Here is a 19,874-nt window from a genome sequence, read left to right on the forward strand (position 1 = left end):
ATTAGAGGAAGAAAATCTTTTTTTTTTTTTTTTTTTTTAAGAAAAGTCAAAACGCCTTTGCATTTCAGTGAGGTCTTATCCACAGTACCTTCTATATTATTTTGCTCTTTCATATCATATCACACTATTTTTTGTTGTTTTTATTTTCTAGGATTGCTTTGTAATAATTTGTACAGTTTTGCATGTTATAGATGTAATCATCTTTTGTTTTTCGGTTTGTTGTTTTACTTGGACTTGCTCCTTTTTGAACGGTTTGGGCGTTTTACTGAGGATAACCCACTACAGGTGATGTAGATTCTTTTTTGCACAAAAAAAAAAAATATTTAAGGTGTAAGGTCAAAGCAAAAAAAATAATGTATGGAACTGGCTGCCACACTTATGTGGAAGAACTCATTATATTAACCTGACTCCGATGTATTTCAATAAAGCGGAGGGCTGTTACAAATACACAGGAAGTGAGTGTTTTTTTTCTTGTTGGCAAAGATCTCTGTGTTTTCTTTTAAGAAAAACTTTATTAAAAATGAACAAATGATTTTTCTTTTTTTTTTTACATCTATGCACAAGTGTTGCCACTAGAGGAAATGTTGATCTAACATTTACAGCAGTTAAGGACACATTTAGCAGGATCAACTATTCACACTTGGACTAATTTCAGGACGGACTAACTTCAAACTGTGTTCAGACAGAACGTGGAGTGAAACCACGTTTGTTTTGTCCATGTAATCTCATTCAAAACTTTTTTTTTTTCACATAGCACCAGAACATGCAGATTTTCCAATTCTACAGAAGCTCATGCCTGTTTCTGTGCTTCTAACTGTTGAACATTCACACGTCTCTAAACTCTCTCGTTCTGTCTGATCACACAGTCGTAAGGCAGGAGTTTGGACCTTGGCTTCTTTTCAGCCCTTAAATTTATACTAAAAAAAAACAGCTTCAGACATTTTTTCCTCTTTACATACACACTGCACAGGTGCAGTGAAGTGCATCTCAGTATTAAAGACAGTGTTAACAGTGACGCAAAGCTTCTGTAAAAAAGGTGAAAGTGTTTGCAAAATCAACCTCAGTTTTTGGGAATCAGCTCGTTGGTCAAGTAAAGCTGAGAGGACGTTTTAAGGCAAAAAATAAAGCCACACTCGGTCAGTTGTTGGTTCTGGAAACTCACGGATAATGTGCGACTTTTAGAAAAAAAAATGTTTATAAATACAAGTTTTAGCAGGTTGAGTTACCAGAACTTTCCAGACAATTTAAAGTAAAAAATAACTGTGATATCAGAAGCCGTAGAGGTGCAGATAAAACTACAATCGGAAAAAGTAAAATACCCTGCATTCACTGTTTCTTTCTTTCCACGTGCTGCACACAGGAACCTGGACATGGATGAGGTTCAGTAGAGTCCAGCAGAAACACAGTAAAGTTTTCAGACGCAGACAAGAGGAGGAGACCCTGAATGCCTCATTCAGAGTCTTTAATACACACAAACGCGTCGGTCCAGTGCAGTCCGTCAGTGTCGGTCACATTCTGTCTGTAGTGGCTCAGTCGTCGAGGTCGGATGGTGAATTTTTTCTCGTCACATCGGGAAAAGTTCAGTTTTGGGATGAGCTGAGGTTCAGGGAAAGCTGAGAGAAGGTTTTAAGGCATCGATCCACTCTGTTCTCTCAGTAAGATCTGAGTCCTTGTCTCCAACACTGAGGTCTGAGCTCCCAGAGTCAGCAGAAGTGGTTGCTAGAGCTTTACGCCAGATCCTCACACATTCTTTATCGTCTCTCTCGCTCTGACGTCCTCCCTCGGCGTCAGGCCGCGGCTCCGTCCTCCTCCAGGACTCTGTGAATCCCGTTTCCTGGGATGCCGAGGACGGCTTGTGTGGTGCTGCTCAGGTCCCTGACGCTGCCGTGGCGCGACTGGTTTTCCAGTCGCTGCGTGGAGCCGTGTCGCGACAGGTTGTCCAGGCGACCGATGCTGCAGTGTCTGGACTGCGACTGGTCGTTGAGGCGGGACATACTGCCGTAGGGCGGCCGCTCGTCTGCCGCTCTGAAACTGGAGGCCGTGTATCTGAGGTGTTAAAGGAAGATCATGTTCAGAGGAGCGGTTGATGAAAAGTCTGCAGAAAAACAGTGAAACAGAAAGCTCACCTTTCGTCCCTGGTGCGATGCAGGCTGCCGTGGTAACTGCTCATCTTGGAGCGCGCGCTGCGGACCGAGCCGGCTCGGCTGGTGCTGGCGCTGGGCGGTTCGTCCAGCATGGCCAGGTGGGTGGAGGAGGCGTGGGTGGAGGTTCCCTGCGTGGACGTGCCCCGCGACTTCCTCACGATGGGTGTGTTGGGGTCACGGAGCAGCAGCTGGGAGAAGTCGGGCTCCTGGAGAACCTGGCGGCTGTCGTTGACCATCGCACTGCGGCAGGAAGAGGAGGAAGGGAGAGACGCAGGAGGGAGAGGGGGAAGGTAGAGAGGAGGTGGGAGTGGTAAAGGAGGATGGAGGAGTGTGTGGAGCAGACGGTGAGAGAGGTTAACGCTCTGAGGGGCGAGGAGTGAGAAGTGTTTGTGTTCAGACGAGCCACAGCATGTTCTCACAGCAAACATACTTTATTGAATAAGATTAAACACAGTATGGATTTATGTCATTAGGAGTCTGAGTCAAAAACAATAACAATAGACCTCGTTTGTTGATGACAGGAAGCAGTGTGGGATCATGGGAGTTGTTGTCTTGTCTTGTTTGTCTGTGTTTGATCTTTGTGAGGAGAACTTCAGCAGCAGAACCCGCAGCAAATGTCATTTTATTGTGACAAATACAATAAAATGACAAAACTAAACCCTAGAAGCATCGTTACCATGAATAAAAATACAGATCTCTGTACATTTTGAGACCGTTGAGACCGTTGTTCTTGCTGTGACCAGCTACTGTTGAAGTAGAGCTACTGTAACCTCATTCCTGAGGTTCATTTGAATTGAAGTTTAGGGATACAGCTTTAGTTAGGCTGCATAAATGAGTAGAAGTGTGTGTGTGGTACGTACTTTTTGCGTCTCTTGCCGTGGAAGAAGCTTGCCCACTCAAAGCAGGTCTTCTTACTGCCCACCCAGAACACGGAGGGGATTCCTACGATCAGCATCATCAGGTATTTGATGAGGAACAGGACGAGGTCAGGACGACTGGTGTTCTCCACCTGCACAGAGAGAGAGAGGGAGAGAGAGGTTAGAGTTAACTGTGACGCCAGCAAATGAGAACAACGGCAGCTAATTCAGCCACATTTGACCTGAGGGTGTTGATGAGTCCGTGTGTGTGTGTGTGATGTAGTTAATAACACAATACAGCTGTGTAACCAAAAACAACAGACCCAGATACAGAAGAGAGCTGAAGCTACAGTGCAGTGAAACATGTAAACATCAACATTCACCTCTGACCTGCAGCCTTGTCAGAAAAGCAGCTAACATTAGTCTTTAGTCTACAGTGGTAATGATACAGCGACTCACAGGTTCAATGAAATGTGTTTCAAAGCAGAATTATGAGGAAACTGTGGACACTTTTTTGCAGTGTTGCAGGAATTCAACAGCCCCAAAATGTTGCTAAAATGTTGATGAGTGAACATGTTTGTTGACACAGTCCAAAAAAATCACAGTTATAGCTATATCTACCATTCTGATTGTTTTACTAAATGCGGACAATTTAACGTGTGCTTAAACTGACAAAAAAGCTTTGTTATGACTGCGATGGATCAACATACACATTATTCACATTCACATGGTCATTTTTTTCTGTAGACTATAGCTGCCACACTTCTGCTTTCTGCCATAGCAACAATAATTCAAGTGGCATGAAATCACATCTCCTCCCTTTCTCTCCTCCTGGTTCTCTCTCTCTCTCACACACACACACACACACACACACACAGAAGTATTCATGATGGCCTCATTATGAGTGAGCCAGGCTCAGAGCCCTGAGGCTCAGTGATCCACAGATACACTCGTTACAGCAGAGAGATAAAGACACTGAATGACTACAGCAAACAGCCTTGTTTTGTCAATAGAAACAACACACGCACACACACGCACACACACACTGTATGCAACCACATCAGCAGCTTTATGAGCTTCAGACTGCTAAACAGAGTGTATACAGCTCAGCCTAAAATGTGTTTTTGCTGTTTTGTCCACACCTTTGTTTGAGTCAATCGCGTGTGTGTATAAACTTATTTGAGCTGGTTAAGTTTACGGTTAGGGTTGATAAGGATTACACTTAGATTGGGCTGTCTCTAGATTGGTGAAAGTTAATGCAGCATCCTTTAAAGGATAGCTGTGTGAACCTGCGTGTGTGTGTAGCAGAGAAAGGGTTTGAGCCTCAGGCGAAGCTTTTGAGTTAAATATAGTGCAGCACTTTTGTATCTGAGCTTTTTATTGATGTATGTTATGGACTTTGTGTGTGTGTGAATACAAACACGTGTTTTCACGATCACAGAGGAGTTAGAGGGGGTGGATGTGTGGGTTTACACTGAGCAGCAGCAGCAGCTCAGCTGTGTGATCTGTGTGATGTGGAGCAGCTCAACCTCAACGACCCTGTCCTCTCACAGCAGAAACACTCACACAAACTCACACACACACTGGATTATTGCAGTGAACCGCTCAATTCTACAACATAGTGTTTATGTGACGGATTATGAGCAGGACAATACACATGTCAGTGACCCTGCATCTCATCTAATCGTTGACTTTAAAACAAGGCAATAAGCAGATGATGAAGCACTTTGCTTGTTCTTTTACTGGTTGTTCTGTGTTCTATGCAAATTAAAATATATACTGTATATAATACATCTTGAAACATTACAAATCTAAGTTGTCATCCTTGCATTAGACTTCATAGAAAGTCGTAGATTTTGATGGAGTTGTAGTAATGAATCCTACTTTTCCTAATTACAATAGCAATACAAATGACACTTGACTGAGACTTATTTCTAAGGTTAAAGGAAATGAACTGTGTCTAGTGTGGAGAGGGGGAACAAATCTTACATACTCTCTCTCTTAAACTATTATGAATCAGTTCCAAAAAACATCCCATGTCTATTTGCCTCTGCTGAATGTGTTTATTTGTGTCTTTAAAGTTTAAAGTTATTCATTATTGTATCGGTTAAGAGACAGCTGATCACTGCAGAACCTCTCTCTCTCTCTGAGTGTCTCACAGCCAATAATGTTGTTCTATATTTTTTATAGATAATTAAAGCTTATATACGTACACTTGTACGTGAACCAGAATAAATGATGTAGTCTGCAGTTAGCGGTGAGCGTTTTCCTGGTTTGCAGGTTCTCGGTCATACAGATCAATGTATCGTCAAGTGTAGATAGAGGCAACAGGTTCCTCAGGAAGTAAATATATTATTCATTGATGCATTAACACGTATTGATGATTTATAATCAAATCATAGCCCTCTGAATAGTAATCTGAATCATAAGACATCCCTACTATTGCAAACAAACACAGCCAAATCACCAATTTTACCAATACATCTGCCACAGAACACATAATACCTCCAACACTCCAGCTCTGCACTTTACCACAAACAACATCTACTTTTAACACTGTGATAACAGAGGAGTGAAGGCAGCTGCAAACATGGAAGATGATACCGGACTGAAAGGAGAAGAACAACAGAGAGGGGGAAAGCTGACTGAATTATTCACAGCTCTAACAGTCTGCAGTGTGCTGATGCTGGAGGCAGTCACACACACGCAGAGAGCGAGAGAGAGAGAGGGTGTGTGTGAGAGCACCTGCTCGGTCTGTGTTGGACAGTGACTGTACTTGGCAGTTCCTGCACTTTGACGTGTCAGTTTATCAGCTTCTCCAGCTCTTACTTCCTGCTCTGTCTGCCAGATTCTCTGTTAAAGTGTCAGTGGTGTGTTATAATGAGCAGAAACATCTGTGCAAACTGTGATCACACTATTTCATCTGCCATCACTACTTTACACAGTGGATGGTGTAAATGATTCATTATCTAAATATCGTGAGAATATTTTAATAGTTTTCTATCTCAATTTTGTATTTTTAAATTATTATTTATTATTTTCTATAAGCATTTTTAATACTTTCTACTCTGTATTTTGTGTTTGCCACTTGTTGACCTCTGACCATTTATTTTGCTGCTGCAACAGGTGAATTTCCCTCATGTGGGCTCAATTAAGTCTAATATGATCTAATCAACCATCCATATCCATGCAATATAATACTGCAGTAATTACTAAGCACACTAATAACCTGTTTATGTGTAAATAATTGTCTGTTCATGCAGACAACCGTTGCTATTATTAGCCTTTAACATCATTTAACTTGAAAGAGAAAATACTTTCTGTTTTCTTTCAAAGGTGGATTCATTTATCAGATGCCGCACAGGCTGCAAATGTTAAAATATAAGGCACTGCTCCTTTAATGTTTGAGCATTATTTATATTACCTGGTAAGGGCAGGGAATGTGGTAGTCTCTGCACCGCTCCTGCACCCAGGTCGTCTCCCACACTGCTCTGTAGCTGTTCTCGTAAAGGTAGCAGGCCAGCACGGTGAGCAGAGGAACCAGGTAGAGCACGGAGAACACGCCGATGCGAATCATGAACTTGACCAGTTTCTCTTGGTTCTCCTTCTCCAGTGGGATCTCCATACGCACGCGGTTTAGCGCTGCTATGCCTGCCAGAAGCAACGCCACACCAACCTACGGTCACGTGACAGAGGGACACCGTTAAACATACGGTTTGTATATGTAAGAAAATACACGTCATGATTATCCTGACCAAAATAATTACAAGTAATATACGTTTGTTGATGTAACTATTCTGCCTTTGTTTGGTCTTTGTCAATAGAAATTACTTTCATATGCAAGCAATTCCATCAAACCTGACTGAGGGAGCGTTTCTGTGTATACAGTGACAGCGCAAGGACGAGTGGGGACAAGAAACATTTATCCCATCAAACTGCCGTTTTTAAAGGTGAGGAATTCACTTCTTTGTGCTTTCGGTCAAACTCCAACCTGTTTGTCGCAGTCTCACTTTATTTAACTGTCTAGGAAGATCTAAACACTGCTTCACTGAATACAGATAGACCTAATTAGCATTACGTGGACTCAGTTTACAATGGTTTGAATCTAGAAGACATTTGTTTATATTTAAAAGTTACACACTACAGTTTTAAGATATAGACGGAATTAGCAAAGTGCCTTAAGTAGGCAAATTGGTATCTCTGCAGTTTAAAGCCTCCCCCTTTTAGAATGTTTAAACTTTGTGTTTCCTACAGTTTGGCTTTACATTTATAACAATGTATAGAAAGCAAGGAGGAATGTATACCATATTCACCTGCTCCAACAGTCATGTTATCTCCAAAATACACAAGCCATTCCTTCATGGAGAAGTGACTTTATGTTTGTGTAGCAGAGGACCATAAATATTATACATAAATCTGCCCAGTAATAACAGTTTACACCTTTAAATGTTCTTATAGCTAACCAGTAAGACATGTTTGTGCAGAGTTACTCCTCACCACGACGTCCAGTCCCAGTGGAGCCAGTAGGAACCAGCGCAGCACCGTGACGTTGTAGAGTCCCACAAAGCAAACTCCACTGACACTGTCTCCTTCAATCTTGTTCATGGCGAGCAGACTGACAGTGAGGACACCAGGGATGCCCCACGCGCATGCATGGAAGAGCAGAGCCTTCTTCTCTATGGCCTCACTTCCCCACTTGGGAACAGCGGCCAGGAACCAGGTGATGGTCAGAATGACCCACCACACGCTGCCGGCCATGGTGAAGAAATACAGCACCATGAAGAGCAGAGTGCAGGCCTGGGACAGAGGGAAACAAAGATGTAAGATTATAGCAGAAAAACAAGAGAAGAATCCAAAGACAGTGCCAGATTTCTGACCTTATTGTGGGAGCCTTGAGTCACAGTCGAAGCCCTAAACCTGCCAGGACTCGCAGCATTACAGGAAACTCTGTCCTCCAGTAGAAACCCCAGGAAGAAGACCAGGGACACCATCATATAGCACACAGCGTAGAATATAATCGGACGCTCTGGGTATCGGAATCGTGACACGTCGATGAGAAAAGTCAGGAAGGTGAAGAGAGTGGCGGACAGGCAGACGATGGACACCACCCCGATGAAGTACCGGGCGAATGTCAGCTCCTCGCGTGTGAAGTACATATTGGAACAAGGGGGCGAGCAGTCACGAATGCCCATGAACGAGTACCCGAGCTCAGGATCGATCTTAAGTTCACGTGGACACCAGAAGCCGTAGTCTCTCTGGACGGACATGGGGGACTCGGTGGTGTCCGAGCTGGAGAGCAGGTCAACGGGACGAGGGTAAGACTCGTCACAGTCTGGGAACCTGAGAGGACACGAGACAAAGAAAGTCACATTCACGTCTGCTCGTCCACTGCTGAAGTTTTAAAATCCATCTTCCAAATAGTGTTCACTGTTTTTTATGACAGCTTAGTGTGTGTATGTGTAAATTATATGCAGTTATTAATGTTATTCAGTTGCCTGACATTGGCGTCTTGTAAAATCTTACATCTGCTTTCTAACTGATATTTAATTAAATATAAACCACATTTTTATCCTGTTTATCCAGTTTCATTTTTGACAAATTATGCATGCAGTGTTGTTTTTTACCACCTCCTCCAAAGAGGTTATGTTTTTGGTGCAGTTTGTTTGTCTGTTTTTCTGGGGATGTGGGTTATAAATCTTTAGATTTTGATGGTCACCAAGGAACAAAGTCAGTATTTTATTATTTAACAAATAATAACAAATAAAGTGTGTAGGATATGGGGAGAGTTAAATCTTTTGGTAAAATGGATTTTTGCACCATTCATTCAACATGTCTTTGCTTGACACAGTTGAACTCTCTAATGTGATGTGGGGCTGACTGAATCAGCAGCAAACTGCTTTTGTCCTCTGCCAAAAAAATGTGCCCTCGAAAATAATATTCTTCTAAGCCTCTTCTGCTCTGTGATCATGCAAATCTTAATTGCGGCTCCTCCTCCTACAAAAGAAGAATCTGCTTACATGACTGATGCTGCCGTTACTGTCAACCTAAATCCAGGGGGAAAAGACTGATTACTGTTGTAACAACCTGTTGCAGTCCATCTCCTCCGGCCAGCTGACGCCAAACATGTCCATGAGTTTGTAGCAGTCGCTCTTGGCCTGCAGACACAGGCGGCGACAGGGCAGAGTTATCCTGCCGTACTCTGTGCACACGGGGGCGTAGAGGGCGCAGAGGAACTTCCTGAGCTCTGGGGAGCACTGAAGATTCACCATGGGATGAAACGGCTGCAGGTAGACACAGAGAGAAAGACTTTTAGTATACGTCTATCAGATACGTGAGCAAAATAATACTTTTCTATAGTTTGAGATGAACTCTGGACAGCAACCGCCACAGGGTCCAACCCAACACAAAGTGAGCACAAAGAGATCAGTGGAGCATGTCGGCTGGCAGTTTCTGGAGATGAGTCCAAAAAACAACTCTGGCCTCTTTCCTCATAATCCCCTCCACCCCAATAATTTCAGATCCCCCTTCTTTCATTTCATCTCTGTTCCTTCCTTCCAACCTTCACATGGTCAGAGCTCTATGAGCCCAGCAACCCCCACCAATACACACACACTCACAGACTTAACACTGGGCTTCTTCTGCTGCTGACAGGGTCTTTGTGTTCCGGGGAGGACCACGCTGTGAGTGACTGACACACTGTAGTAACGTGCAGGCGCTCACACATAAGCCATGGTGCCAATGGAAGTATATTATTTACATGCTAACACACCCACGTACCAGCACAATAATGATCCCACACATATGAGAAGAGCCAAGAGGCAGCATGAGTGTAGAAAGTGTCTATGGGGAATGTTGTTGATATGCAAATAGCTTGAGGAGAGTGTGTGTCTGTGTCTGTAGTTGCATTTGTTGCCTCTTTAGGAGCTTTTCTAGCATAAACACTGACCTTGTCAGGACCAGTGGTCCTCATGGAGACCAAAACCTAGTCCTAATGAGGCAGAACCTAATTTCTGAGAACCTGTATAGGTTTCAGGCTAAGGTTTAGGGTTAGGCATGGTCATGGATGGTGCTTTCTTATAATGCTGTCCAAATGAATTGAAGTCAATGCAGTATCCCAAAGGTTAGCATGCGTGTGTGTGTGTGTGTTTGTTTGTATTTACTCCATATACTAATCATTGTATCCAGGAGAGGACGGTTACACGACTCTGTCTGCACGAATTTGCATATACCTTGATTCTGTGTGTGTGTTTGTGTATGTGCGTGTGTTACATAAAGGCCTCCAGCCACACCCAAGTCAGTCAGACAAACGTTACTCACCCTCCCCCCTAAATTTAAAGACAGAGGTCTGTATGACAGACAGGGATGATGAGGGGGAGGGGAAGGGAAGGGTGAGGAGCAATTTGTCCCTGTATTTGTTAGGGAAGACTTGATTTTTAAAGAGGGCGAGGACACTGTAAGCATTGAAACATTTTGTTTTTGCTTTGTCTGTAGAAATTAAGGACTGACGTTAGTTTGAATAAAGTAAGTCGGGATTGGACCAAATAAGACACAATTCAGTGTCTATATTTTTCAGGACACTTTGAGAGGGACATTGTTGACATCATGAGGACAGTCTGCCACATTCAAAAGCTGCTTCACAGACAGAATCAAAGCAGGAGCAGCTGGGATACACATGCAGTTCATAAAAATAAATACAGCTTATTTCACGCAGATCAGTGATTATTTGTTGTTTTTCATAATGTAATGTAATCTACATACCATGAATTCTTAAGAACAGATTTAGATGTCTATGTCCAACCATCCTTGCCTGTCACCCACATGTGATGTCTTTATGTATAAAGGATTTTAATGTCATTAGGCCCGGCTCTTAAAGCACAAAGCACCATAGACATTAATGCAGCTGTCATCACATTGTTCATATCACATTCAGGAGAGAGAGAGAGGATATTCAGCTGCTGTGGAAGTGACAGAAAGTGATTATGAGACAGTTATGACAGTCACCTCCACTGTGAGAGCTCAAGATGATGACACGGATGTGTGATCAGTATTCATATCCTCCATTTTGGAGACCTACAAGCCTGTCCTCACTGAGATTAATCAACTATTAGATCAAGTAATTCCTTAAATGAACTAATCTCTTTCCATTTGGCACCACTATACATTAACGCAATGACACAAGCACCCGCAGCGTGCTCTGACACAGAATTAACTGTGAAGAAAGAAGATTTATATACATTTAAATCGATCCATTATTGCAAACTGCACCATTTGATAACTTGAGAAAGTATATCCAGCCTGTCTTGTGACAAATGGACTCTAAGCTTTGAGTCATACGTTACAGGTTTCTCTTCAGATTCACGTCAAATCTTAATATTTGAATTTAATTGATTACTTTCAGGCTTTGAGGAACAATTCCTCATTTATTGATTAATTGTTTGGTCCTTAATGTCAAACAAATCAAGGTTGACATCTTCAAATGAAGGAAACTAACAAATATAACTTTTTTTGTGATAAATAAGTCACATAGTGATATATGAGGTGAGTTGCTGTATTTGGTGTCAATACTTCATACCTCATGAATATTATGTATGTTTAGTAAACTAATCTTGTGTGACATAATAGTAGACTTACATACCAGAAAACCTCCAAGTAGCAGAAGCACAGACCTTGTATACTTCAGCTGTAGTTGCCAAGATCGGGCACAACAAGGTCAAAGAAACCTGAGTATGTTGCGACACAGTCTCTGGAGAAGTAACACAAAAGCACAAAATCCTGAAATTCACTCCACCCTGTCAGTACGATGAGAAAGGTGTCACTGTGCCGTTTCTCCTCCCTGTCACTCCCACTGCATTCGGTTGCCAGTGTGGATTCCTGTCTCATCTCATAATTCATCAGCGTGGGTTTAACCAGTCACTCACACATGATCTAATGGAGCTAAAGCGAGTTTGCATCTTTGCTCTCCAACTCTCTTTTGATCTTCCCCAGAGGCCACTGATAAGCTGCACAGAACACAATGCACTGCACTGAGGTGGACTACACACTGAAATGACACAGGAAACGCATGAATAAATATGTAGGTTACAAGAAGTGTCTTTACCAGGGGAAAAAGCACCACTTCTCTTCATATTCATCCCAATTCCTTTTCATCATGCTTCCCATTTTTCTATTTATATACTCTTCCATCATCCATCCCACTCCTGCTCCTCTTACCCCTCCTCCATCTCTTCACTATATATCCATTCAGCCATTTTATGATGGTCCAACCATCATGTGAGCCAGTATGTGTAGGACTTAGCTGGTGGTCGGTGGGACATATGGCTGGTTGCTGCTTTACCCACACAGTCAGTAGCCCGTATTATTCCAAACACCAACAACTTGAGGTTCAGCAGAAGCTCTCCACACTGATTCAGTGTTAATGGTGGCACTGGAAACAGCTGGTAAACCACTGGTGCGATAAATGGACAGAGGTTTGTCATGGCGCTGTATATAGTCAGCCATGTAAGGTGAATCAAGCGTGTCATACACAACTCTGTGTAATGGTGCAGGCCTGGGGGGACGGTATGCTAATTTAACTTTAGCTTCAATCCCACTGCTACAGTCATTTCATATTCATGGGAGTTTGTTAGGGGGGATTTTTGATCTCTGAAAATGTGAAATAATATGATGGTCTGTGAGAGCTGCCTCACTCACAGTCAAGCAAAAAAGAAAATGTGTTAACCTAATAGCGTTAAGACAACACTGAAGGCAAATGAACTAAAACAAAACAAGAAGGCAAATCCCAGACTGACCTGAACAAGAGATCTATTGTTGGGAATTTAATGAATTACTTGAATATCTGAACATAAAAGGATCAGAATCCATGTACGTGGGACTACAGCAACTAAATGGTTAAACTGGGTAAACAGTTCTGTTTTCAGTGATGGTGCCAGCTAAAGGACACAAAAAGATTGATAAGTGACACTGACGTTGCCCTTTTTTTTAGCTGCACAGGTAAAGGTTTTGTGTGTGTGTGTGTGTGACCTGGAGGGGCTGTGATTTTGTTATTGTCCAGACCAGATCTGTAATGTAGTTACATAGCAGTTTACTTATGGACAGTAGCTTCCTGTGTGTGTGCATGCACACGCATGCATGCATCATCCCAGTCACCAAGCTATGCAGTCACGTACACGTGCAGGTTTGTGAGAGCATGGCATTCACAAGAACACCGAAGGGAGGGGACAGGAGTTGGCGGTTGGAGCTTCTCAACTACAGCCTGCTCTCGCTGGCTTTTGCGGAACTGTAGACAGCAGCTTTAATGGTAGCTGTGCTCTCAGCTTGTTTCATTCCCACTGATGATCTGTGAGTTAATGAGAAGCTATGACCCTGAAAACAATTATGATAAGTTATTATATCATTAGTATAAATCAGTGTATTCATCTAAATCTTTGGTATTATATTAATTAATTAATTTATTAATTAATTAATTAATTAATTAATAGACAGCTTTCACTTCAATGTGGCGAACATTTGTTTACTTAAAGATTAGAATATAAAATGTTTCTAATCTTTGCAGAACTGGGGAACAGTTGTGACCTTAGTTTCACCTCTGTGCAGTTTTGAGAATAACCAGTATGCTTTAAATCAAATCAAGATTGTCTTGCTGTTAATTATTAATACAGCCTGGTCCAATGAGGAGCATCCAAGTGTGGCAGTATCAATCTTCCAAATGCTTAAGTAATTACTCTTTAATAAAGGCTGTGAGTCAGCTGCTTAGATGCACTGACTGATAAATCGCCCACCCCAGCCAACTGCTCAGTGTCGAGCTGTCCTTTAATAAATACCTCCCAGTCACCTCTCTTCCCATCATCCCCCTCACTCCTGCAGCAACCTCTCCCTCCCACATTTTCTCTATCTCTCTCTCCCTCTTTTATGCCATTCCAATTCTCCAAAATTTCCAAGCTCAGCGCCATGGTGACGAGTGATGCATCACCAGGAAGAAGGAGGAGGAGGAAGAAGGAGGAGGGCTGGGTTTGAGGAGGTCAGGGTGTGGGGCGGAGGGGACCACCTCCCGGGAGGCAAGAAAGACTCTGCTCCCTTTGTTAACGGCACAATCGGGACCGTTTCCTGGGCAACGGGTGAGCCCTGCGTAGGGGGAGGGGGAGGACAAAAGAGATGGGTGAAGGGGGAGTGAGAGGGAGGCCGAGAGAGAGAGAAGGAGAGAGAGAGTAGGGATGGGTTGACTGAGTCAGCCGTGTCATTCACCACTGAGAAAGTGTTTAAAAACCACAGCTCTGGCAGTGTGTAGTGTCTGCACACACACACACACACACACACACACACACACACACACACACACACACACACACACACACACACACACACACACACACACACACACACACACACACACACACACACACACACAAAGGTTGTTGTGGACCAGCAACTTGCTCTCTGGATGTGCGGCTCATTCACTCCACAGCCAATAAACACGGTGTTGGACATTAAATAAAACAAGAGGCTCTTTTAAAGCGCAGGTCACGCTGGGTAGGATTTATCAGACCATGTTGTGTCTGCATGTGTGTGTGAGAGAGTGTGCACTTTTCTGAGGTATATCTTTACTAGCCAGCACAATAAGCATGTTAAATGCTGTCTTTATTTTGTTCACTGCAGCTCTGTTTTTACAGACTTGCAGCCACCACACACCTTTGTCAGCATTTTACACACACACACACCTCTACCACACACACCTTTACCAATCCATTCACACAGCATGGGTGGAGTATCTCGGTTTTTCTGAACAGAAGCTGTAACACGACACACAGTTTATCTGGGCGAGTTGTAAACCTGAGACAAGAGGCTGATTTAACGACCTGAATGGAGGAGGAAACGAGTTAAAGTGGAACCGAGCAGATTAAAAAGAGACCGTTTGTTTCACTGCACCAAACCCTACGCAAAACAAAACGTGTCATATTAACACAAAAAGCTGAAATCCACATCAGCTATCATTTCCGCAATGAATTTCCTCCCAAGGAGTTGTTTAATGGCACAGCCATTAAAATGATTTGCTGGCTTGCCTTTGGCTTCATGTAAACACACCCTCTTATCAATCCAATTCAATTATGATCTTCACTTTGTCCTAGCTTGTCCCATCTGTCCTTGAATAAGCAGTCCTTTTTCGCATAATCTTGACATGACAGTGCCTCCAACGTCTATGTAAAAACACCTACAGCAGCCAAACTAAACTCACTTTGACAGTGTGCTTTCATCATTTAATATCCAAGAAGTAAGAAGAAAAAATGTGCCAGGTTGTATTTGTTCTGGATATTGAAAGATAATCACAATAATATAGGTTAGTTACAGTATGGTGTGTTTACTGAACCGTTTGCTACTGTTGGCTGCAACAGTAATTTTCCACATGACAATCTTCATTAAATCGATAGCAGCCTTGATATACTGTATATCATCACTGTCTCCTGATCTGAGGGGGGACAAGAACAGTTCATTCATAGCAGCTGAACTGATTCACTGTGAGGAACCCACACTGCTTTACACTCGTCTAGTAGCCACGCTGTGCAACTATCTCCAAAGACGGGGATTGTAGCCCTTTTCTCTCGTCTTTTTGTAATGCCAGTAAGATTTGCCATGCTAACACTTATCTTATGATTGTGGCATAGTATCATTGTGGCACAGAAATAGCAGATTCCCAGCCCTGAGGCTACTGCCCCACTTCGGCTTTGGGGTCATTCAACGGTCATCAAAGACTGACTGAGGAAGGATAAATTATGAAACAGAAAACATTGCATGTCAAAAGATTGTAGTGAAGTGTATGATAGTGAAAAAACTAAAATAAACGTGTCTTGTATTTCTGTGTAAGCAAAATTATCTGTTACTGTGCGACAAAAAGACCATGCCTGCAATTAGACTGACACTAGACAGTAGTTTTAGTCAAATTTAGCTCAAAACACAAAGAAAGGGGACAAGTTTAATAATTATGTTATAATTTGTGTCCACTTTCTCAAGACAAAAACCTTGAAAAGACCTTGAGAAGCAAGACAGGAAAAAGAAACCCAGAGAGACACCACTTCAGGGGGTTTTAGACAAAAACGGAGAACGGCAGGCGTTGGTTCTCGTCCAACTCCCAGCTTCTCCATGGTGAAACGCATTCATCATCATTATCATGGCTATTCAGTGGAGCTAATTCCCTTTAAAATCAACTGTCAATTCTCATTTGGCTGCCCTCAACATCTTCAAGGCTTTGAATTCTCCCATGAACTGGATCTCAGGCAAGTTATCCAGAAAACAAGAGCCAACTAGAGGCATAGTTTCTGTGTTTTGGAATCCATTCAATTGTCCTTGTGTTTCCAACACACATTTCTGAGCACTAAAAGAGACTTAATTGTGAATCCATGACCAATCAAAGTGAACACCGTCTAAACCAAAAGTGTTTCTCTCTGTTCACTGCAACCTACACAATGTGATGAGGTGTATAAAGCTCACCAGGCCCCAAAACAACACTGTCTTAATCAAGTAATTAAAGTAAAGTAATTTAATTTAATAATTGCTAACATTACAAATAATGCAAATTTCTTCTCAGAAACTTGATAAATGTTGCTATGTTACTAAAACTACTAATACTTGTTTTTCATGTATTTAGTATTAAATGTATACTTTATACGTGAATTGCAATGCAAAATTGTAGATTGGAGAGACATATTACTGCAGTGATATTTAACCAGATTGTGGGGAAAAAAAATTTGCTAAATATATGGGTCAGAAAAATCTGCAATTATCGGCCATTGACTGCCCTGATTTCTAAAAAGCAGAGTTTGCAAACTAAAATGCAACTAGCAGCATGTACTTCCCTGTTTTTAGGGCACTAAAAACTAACATCTGGGTAATGGAGACCCAGCACATGAATGCGTAGTGCAGAATTTATGTGTTTTTAAACAAAAACAGAGTTGTATGGATTTGGCATAACTTCAACTTGTGCTTTCCTGAAAATCACACTATGAAGACCATAAAAAGAGATAGCAGAGTGTCAGGAGACGAGACAGAATATGTTAGCAGTGACAAGGAAGGACACAGTCTGATTACAAACAGCGAGAGCAGGCAGTCAAAGTGGGATGGACACGAGTCAGTATTTGCATCTTTTTTAGAAATGAGTGCAGCTGTGATGTTGTGTGACCTGATGTGATGCTACATGCTCCCACAGCCAGGCAGGGCATGCTCCCAGGTTACATAAGCCTGGATTTTCATGCCATGCGCCTGCGACTCCTCCCACAAATCATCTCCCTCTCACTCACACTAAACGTGTTCTCACTGCAGACTAGAGTACTGCAAAGTGGACAAAGCACAGATGGTCAGCAGGGCTCCACACACATCAACAACAACACCAACACTGTGCCAGGCAGGGCGGGGCATAGTCAACGGGTAAAAGTGATAGAAGGAGCTGGAGGCGAGGTTAAACTGAGGGAAATAGACAGATGAACAAATAGTTCAGTCAACAGAGCATCCGATCCAGTTTTGGTGCAGTGTGGCCAGTAATTGCTCGATGGATTAAGATACCAGAAAGATGGGCCTACATACAGTAAAGGATGGGATTAACTTAACAAGGAGATGCATCTGCTCCATGATTGTGTGTAAACTACTTACTCGACATTTCAAAGAGGATAACACGGCTCTGCCAGTCAGATGTTGTGGCTGGTAATCTATAGATTATCTAATCTAAGTGGTAGATACAATAAACATGGACTGAACATTAGGATCTGAATTTTAATCCATCATCTGAACCAAACTGAAACAAAAATGTCCACTTGTCTTCACCCCCTGCTGTTAGATGGATTTAGTTTACAAAAACTGATGTGAAGAGTCACTATGTTATGTTGTGGTGGTAAATCTTTGGCCATAAACCATTTCACAAGGACACACCCTGTTAAATCAGTAGTGTGTAATAATGTACTGTTCTCATGGCCTCCAGGGATAAATATTAAAACTTAATTTTCTGCTTAATGTTTTGATAATACACACCCAGTCCCTGCAGCTTGTCGAGCCAAATTAAAGTAGGCTAGAACTTTGATATGATCAGCTCTTAGCACATACAGCTGTGGTGTAACTATATCTAGGCTACTTATGTCCACGGGGCAGGTAGTGCAGCACATGCACTGAACCAATTATTCAACGTACTCTACATGACCCAAACATAAAATCAAACCTTTCAAAAAATGACTATATCAAGCTGTGTGCAATCATGTCCCACACATGTTGCCCATCCATGACACAAGTCCACCAGTTTACGGAGCAGTAGACAGAAAAAAACCAGATCAGAATCTGTTTGCTGTGTTCAAAATTTGGCATTTTTTCTTTAAAAAAACATTTGTGAAAAAGGGTAGGAAATTATATGAGAAACACATCATATTATTATTATCATGATGATGAAAAAACAATAATAAAATGAGTAACTGGAATTTAAGGATAAAATCTCTGAGTTATTTTGGTCATTGTCAGAAAACATAATAAAAAACAACAATTAAAACATCTGTAAAACAAAATGTAGAATAATAAATACATTTACATGAACAAAAGGAGATATAGAGTGTGAATCACTGTTATTTTTCTATTCTTGGTTGGAGTAGCTTTAACAAAAACAATTTCCCAGTGGGAATTAATAAAGTATTTCTGATGCTCATTTTTCTTGCTATAGATACCAGTTATGGATAGTTGACCACTCAGAAAAAAGGTTTATCTGCAACAATGACTAAATCAAAATGTGAAATGATACTGTGTGTCTAAATCCAAAATGAGTGTAATACCAAGACTTGGAATGAGAATCTGCATTGATTACAGTATGTCAACACAAAGCTCGGATAAAGATTTTTTACAGCAGTATACTGTACCTCCATGGCGAGAGCGGCTGTTTGCTGGTCGTAATGGTTCAGTATGTTGGGCATGAAGGTGGAGTTGTAGGATAAACCCTGACACATGCGGAGGGTGATGGGTTCACAGCTGAACATACTGTGGCTCCCTGCTATCGCGTCCATGGGGATGGCGACACACACCGTGAGCATGGACACTGACAGCGCCCACAGCAGATCCATGACTGAACCGTACAGGAGTAGGGAAGAAGATCCAGTGAAGGCTTGTTAAGGTGAGCGTTTGAACCCTGTTTGCATCTGGCTCTATCACAAGGGAGGAAGAATCTCCAGGCTTAAGGAGAGTCTGGCAGTCTCTTCTTCTTCCTCCTCCTCAGATCACACAGAAGTGCTCTGTGTTGGGCGGCGCAATCCAACAACACAGCCATGGTCGAAAGTGGCTCCATCCATCACTGCGGCGTCTGAGGCTGGAGTGTGTCACAAGACTTCCATCACCTGAGAGATGCTGTGGTCCTTTAAGACGCTGTACTGTGAGCGGATGACTCACCCTCCTCCCTCTGCTGCCTTAATGGACGGCAGTGATGCTTCAAAGAGATACTGATGTCAACCACAGATGGGAATGATGCTGCAATCTGAAACATAAAACCACATTACAAATACACCCACTCTCTATACCTCCAAGCCCAACGTTACTTGGTTATAATGACAGTGTAATGACGTTTCTGTTCACTGAAAATGCAATTTAATATGAAACTCAAGGGAAAAGGATATAAAACAGCTTTTTTAATGAGGGTTGGTAATGGCTTTTTTGGTCACTGTGATGGTGGGCTATGTGGATGAATTATTAGCATTAGCAGCATTAACTATCAGCAATACATCATCATGAGCTACATGGAATAGAGCAGTGTAAATAGACTGCTTTTTTATGTATAGCTTTTTGTGGCATTGTGTGTTTAAGTGTTTTTTTGTTTTGTTAAAGTTATGTTAAGGTGTTGTGATTTTTAATGGTGTTGCAATTTGTA

General features: G+C 42.1%; 1 protein-coding gene across 1 annotated transcript; it reads right to left on the bottom strand.

Annotated features, from left to right (window-relative positions):
* Window positions 1–1,787: 1,787 nt before the first annotated feature.
* Window positions 1,788–19,077, bottom strand: fzd3a (frizzled class receptor 3a; the record flags this gene model as incomplete). The annotated part of the gene is given in 9 exon segments (XM_083898294.1): window positions 1,788–2,046; window positions 2,127–2,460; window positions 2,463–2,506; window positions 3,005–3,153; window positions 6,426–6,677; window positions 7,499–7,798; window positions 7,879–8,341; window positions 9,086–9,282; window positions 18,877–19,077. Coding segments are annotated over 9 exon segments (2,199 nt in total).
* Window positions 19,078–19,874: the final 797 nt, after the last annotated feature.

Source organism: Microchirus variegatus (assembly GCF_963457635.1).
Source record: "Microchirus variegatus genome assembly, chromosome: 12".
NCBI lineage: Eukaryota > Metazoa > Chordata > Actinopteri > Pleuronectiformes > Soleidae > Microchirus > Microchirus variegatus.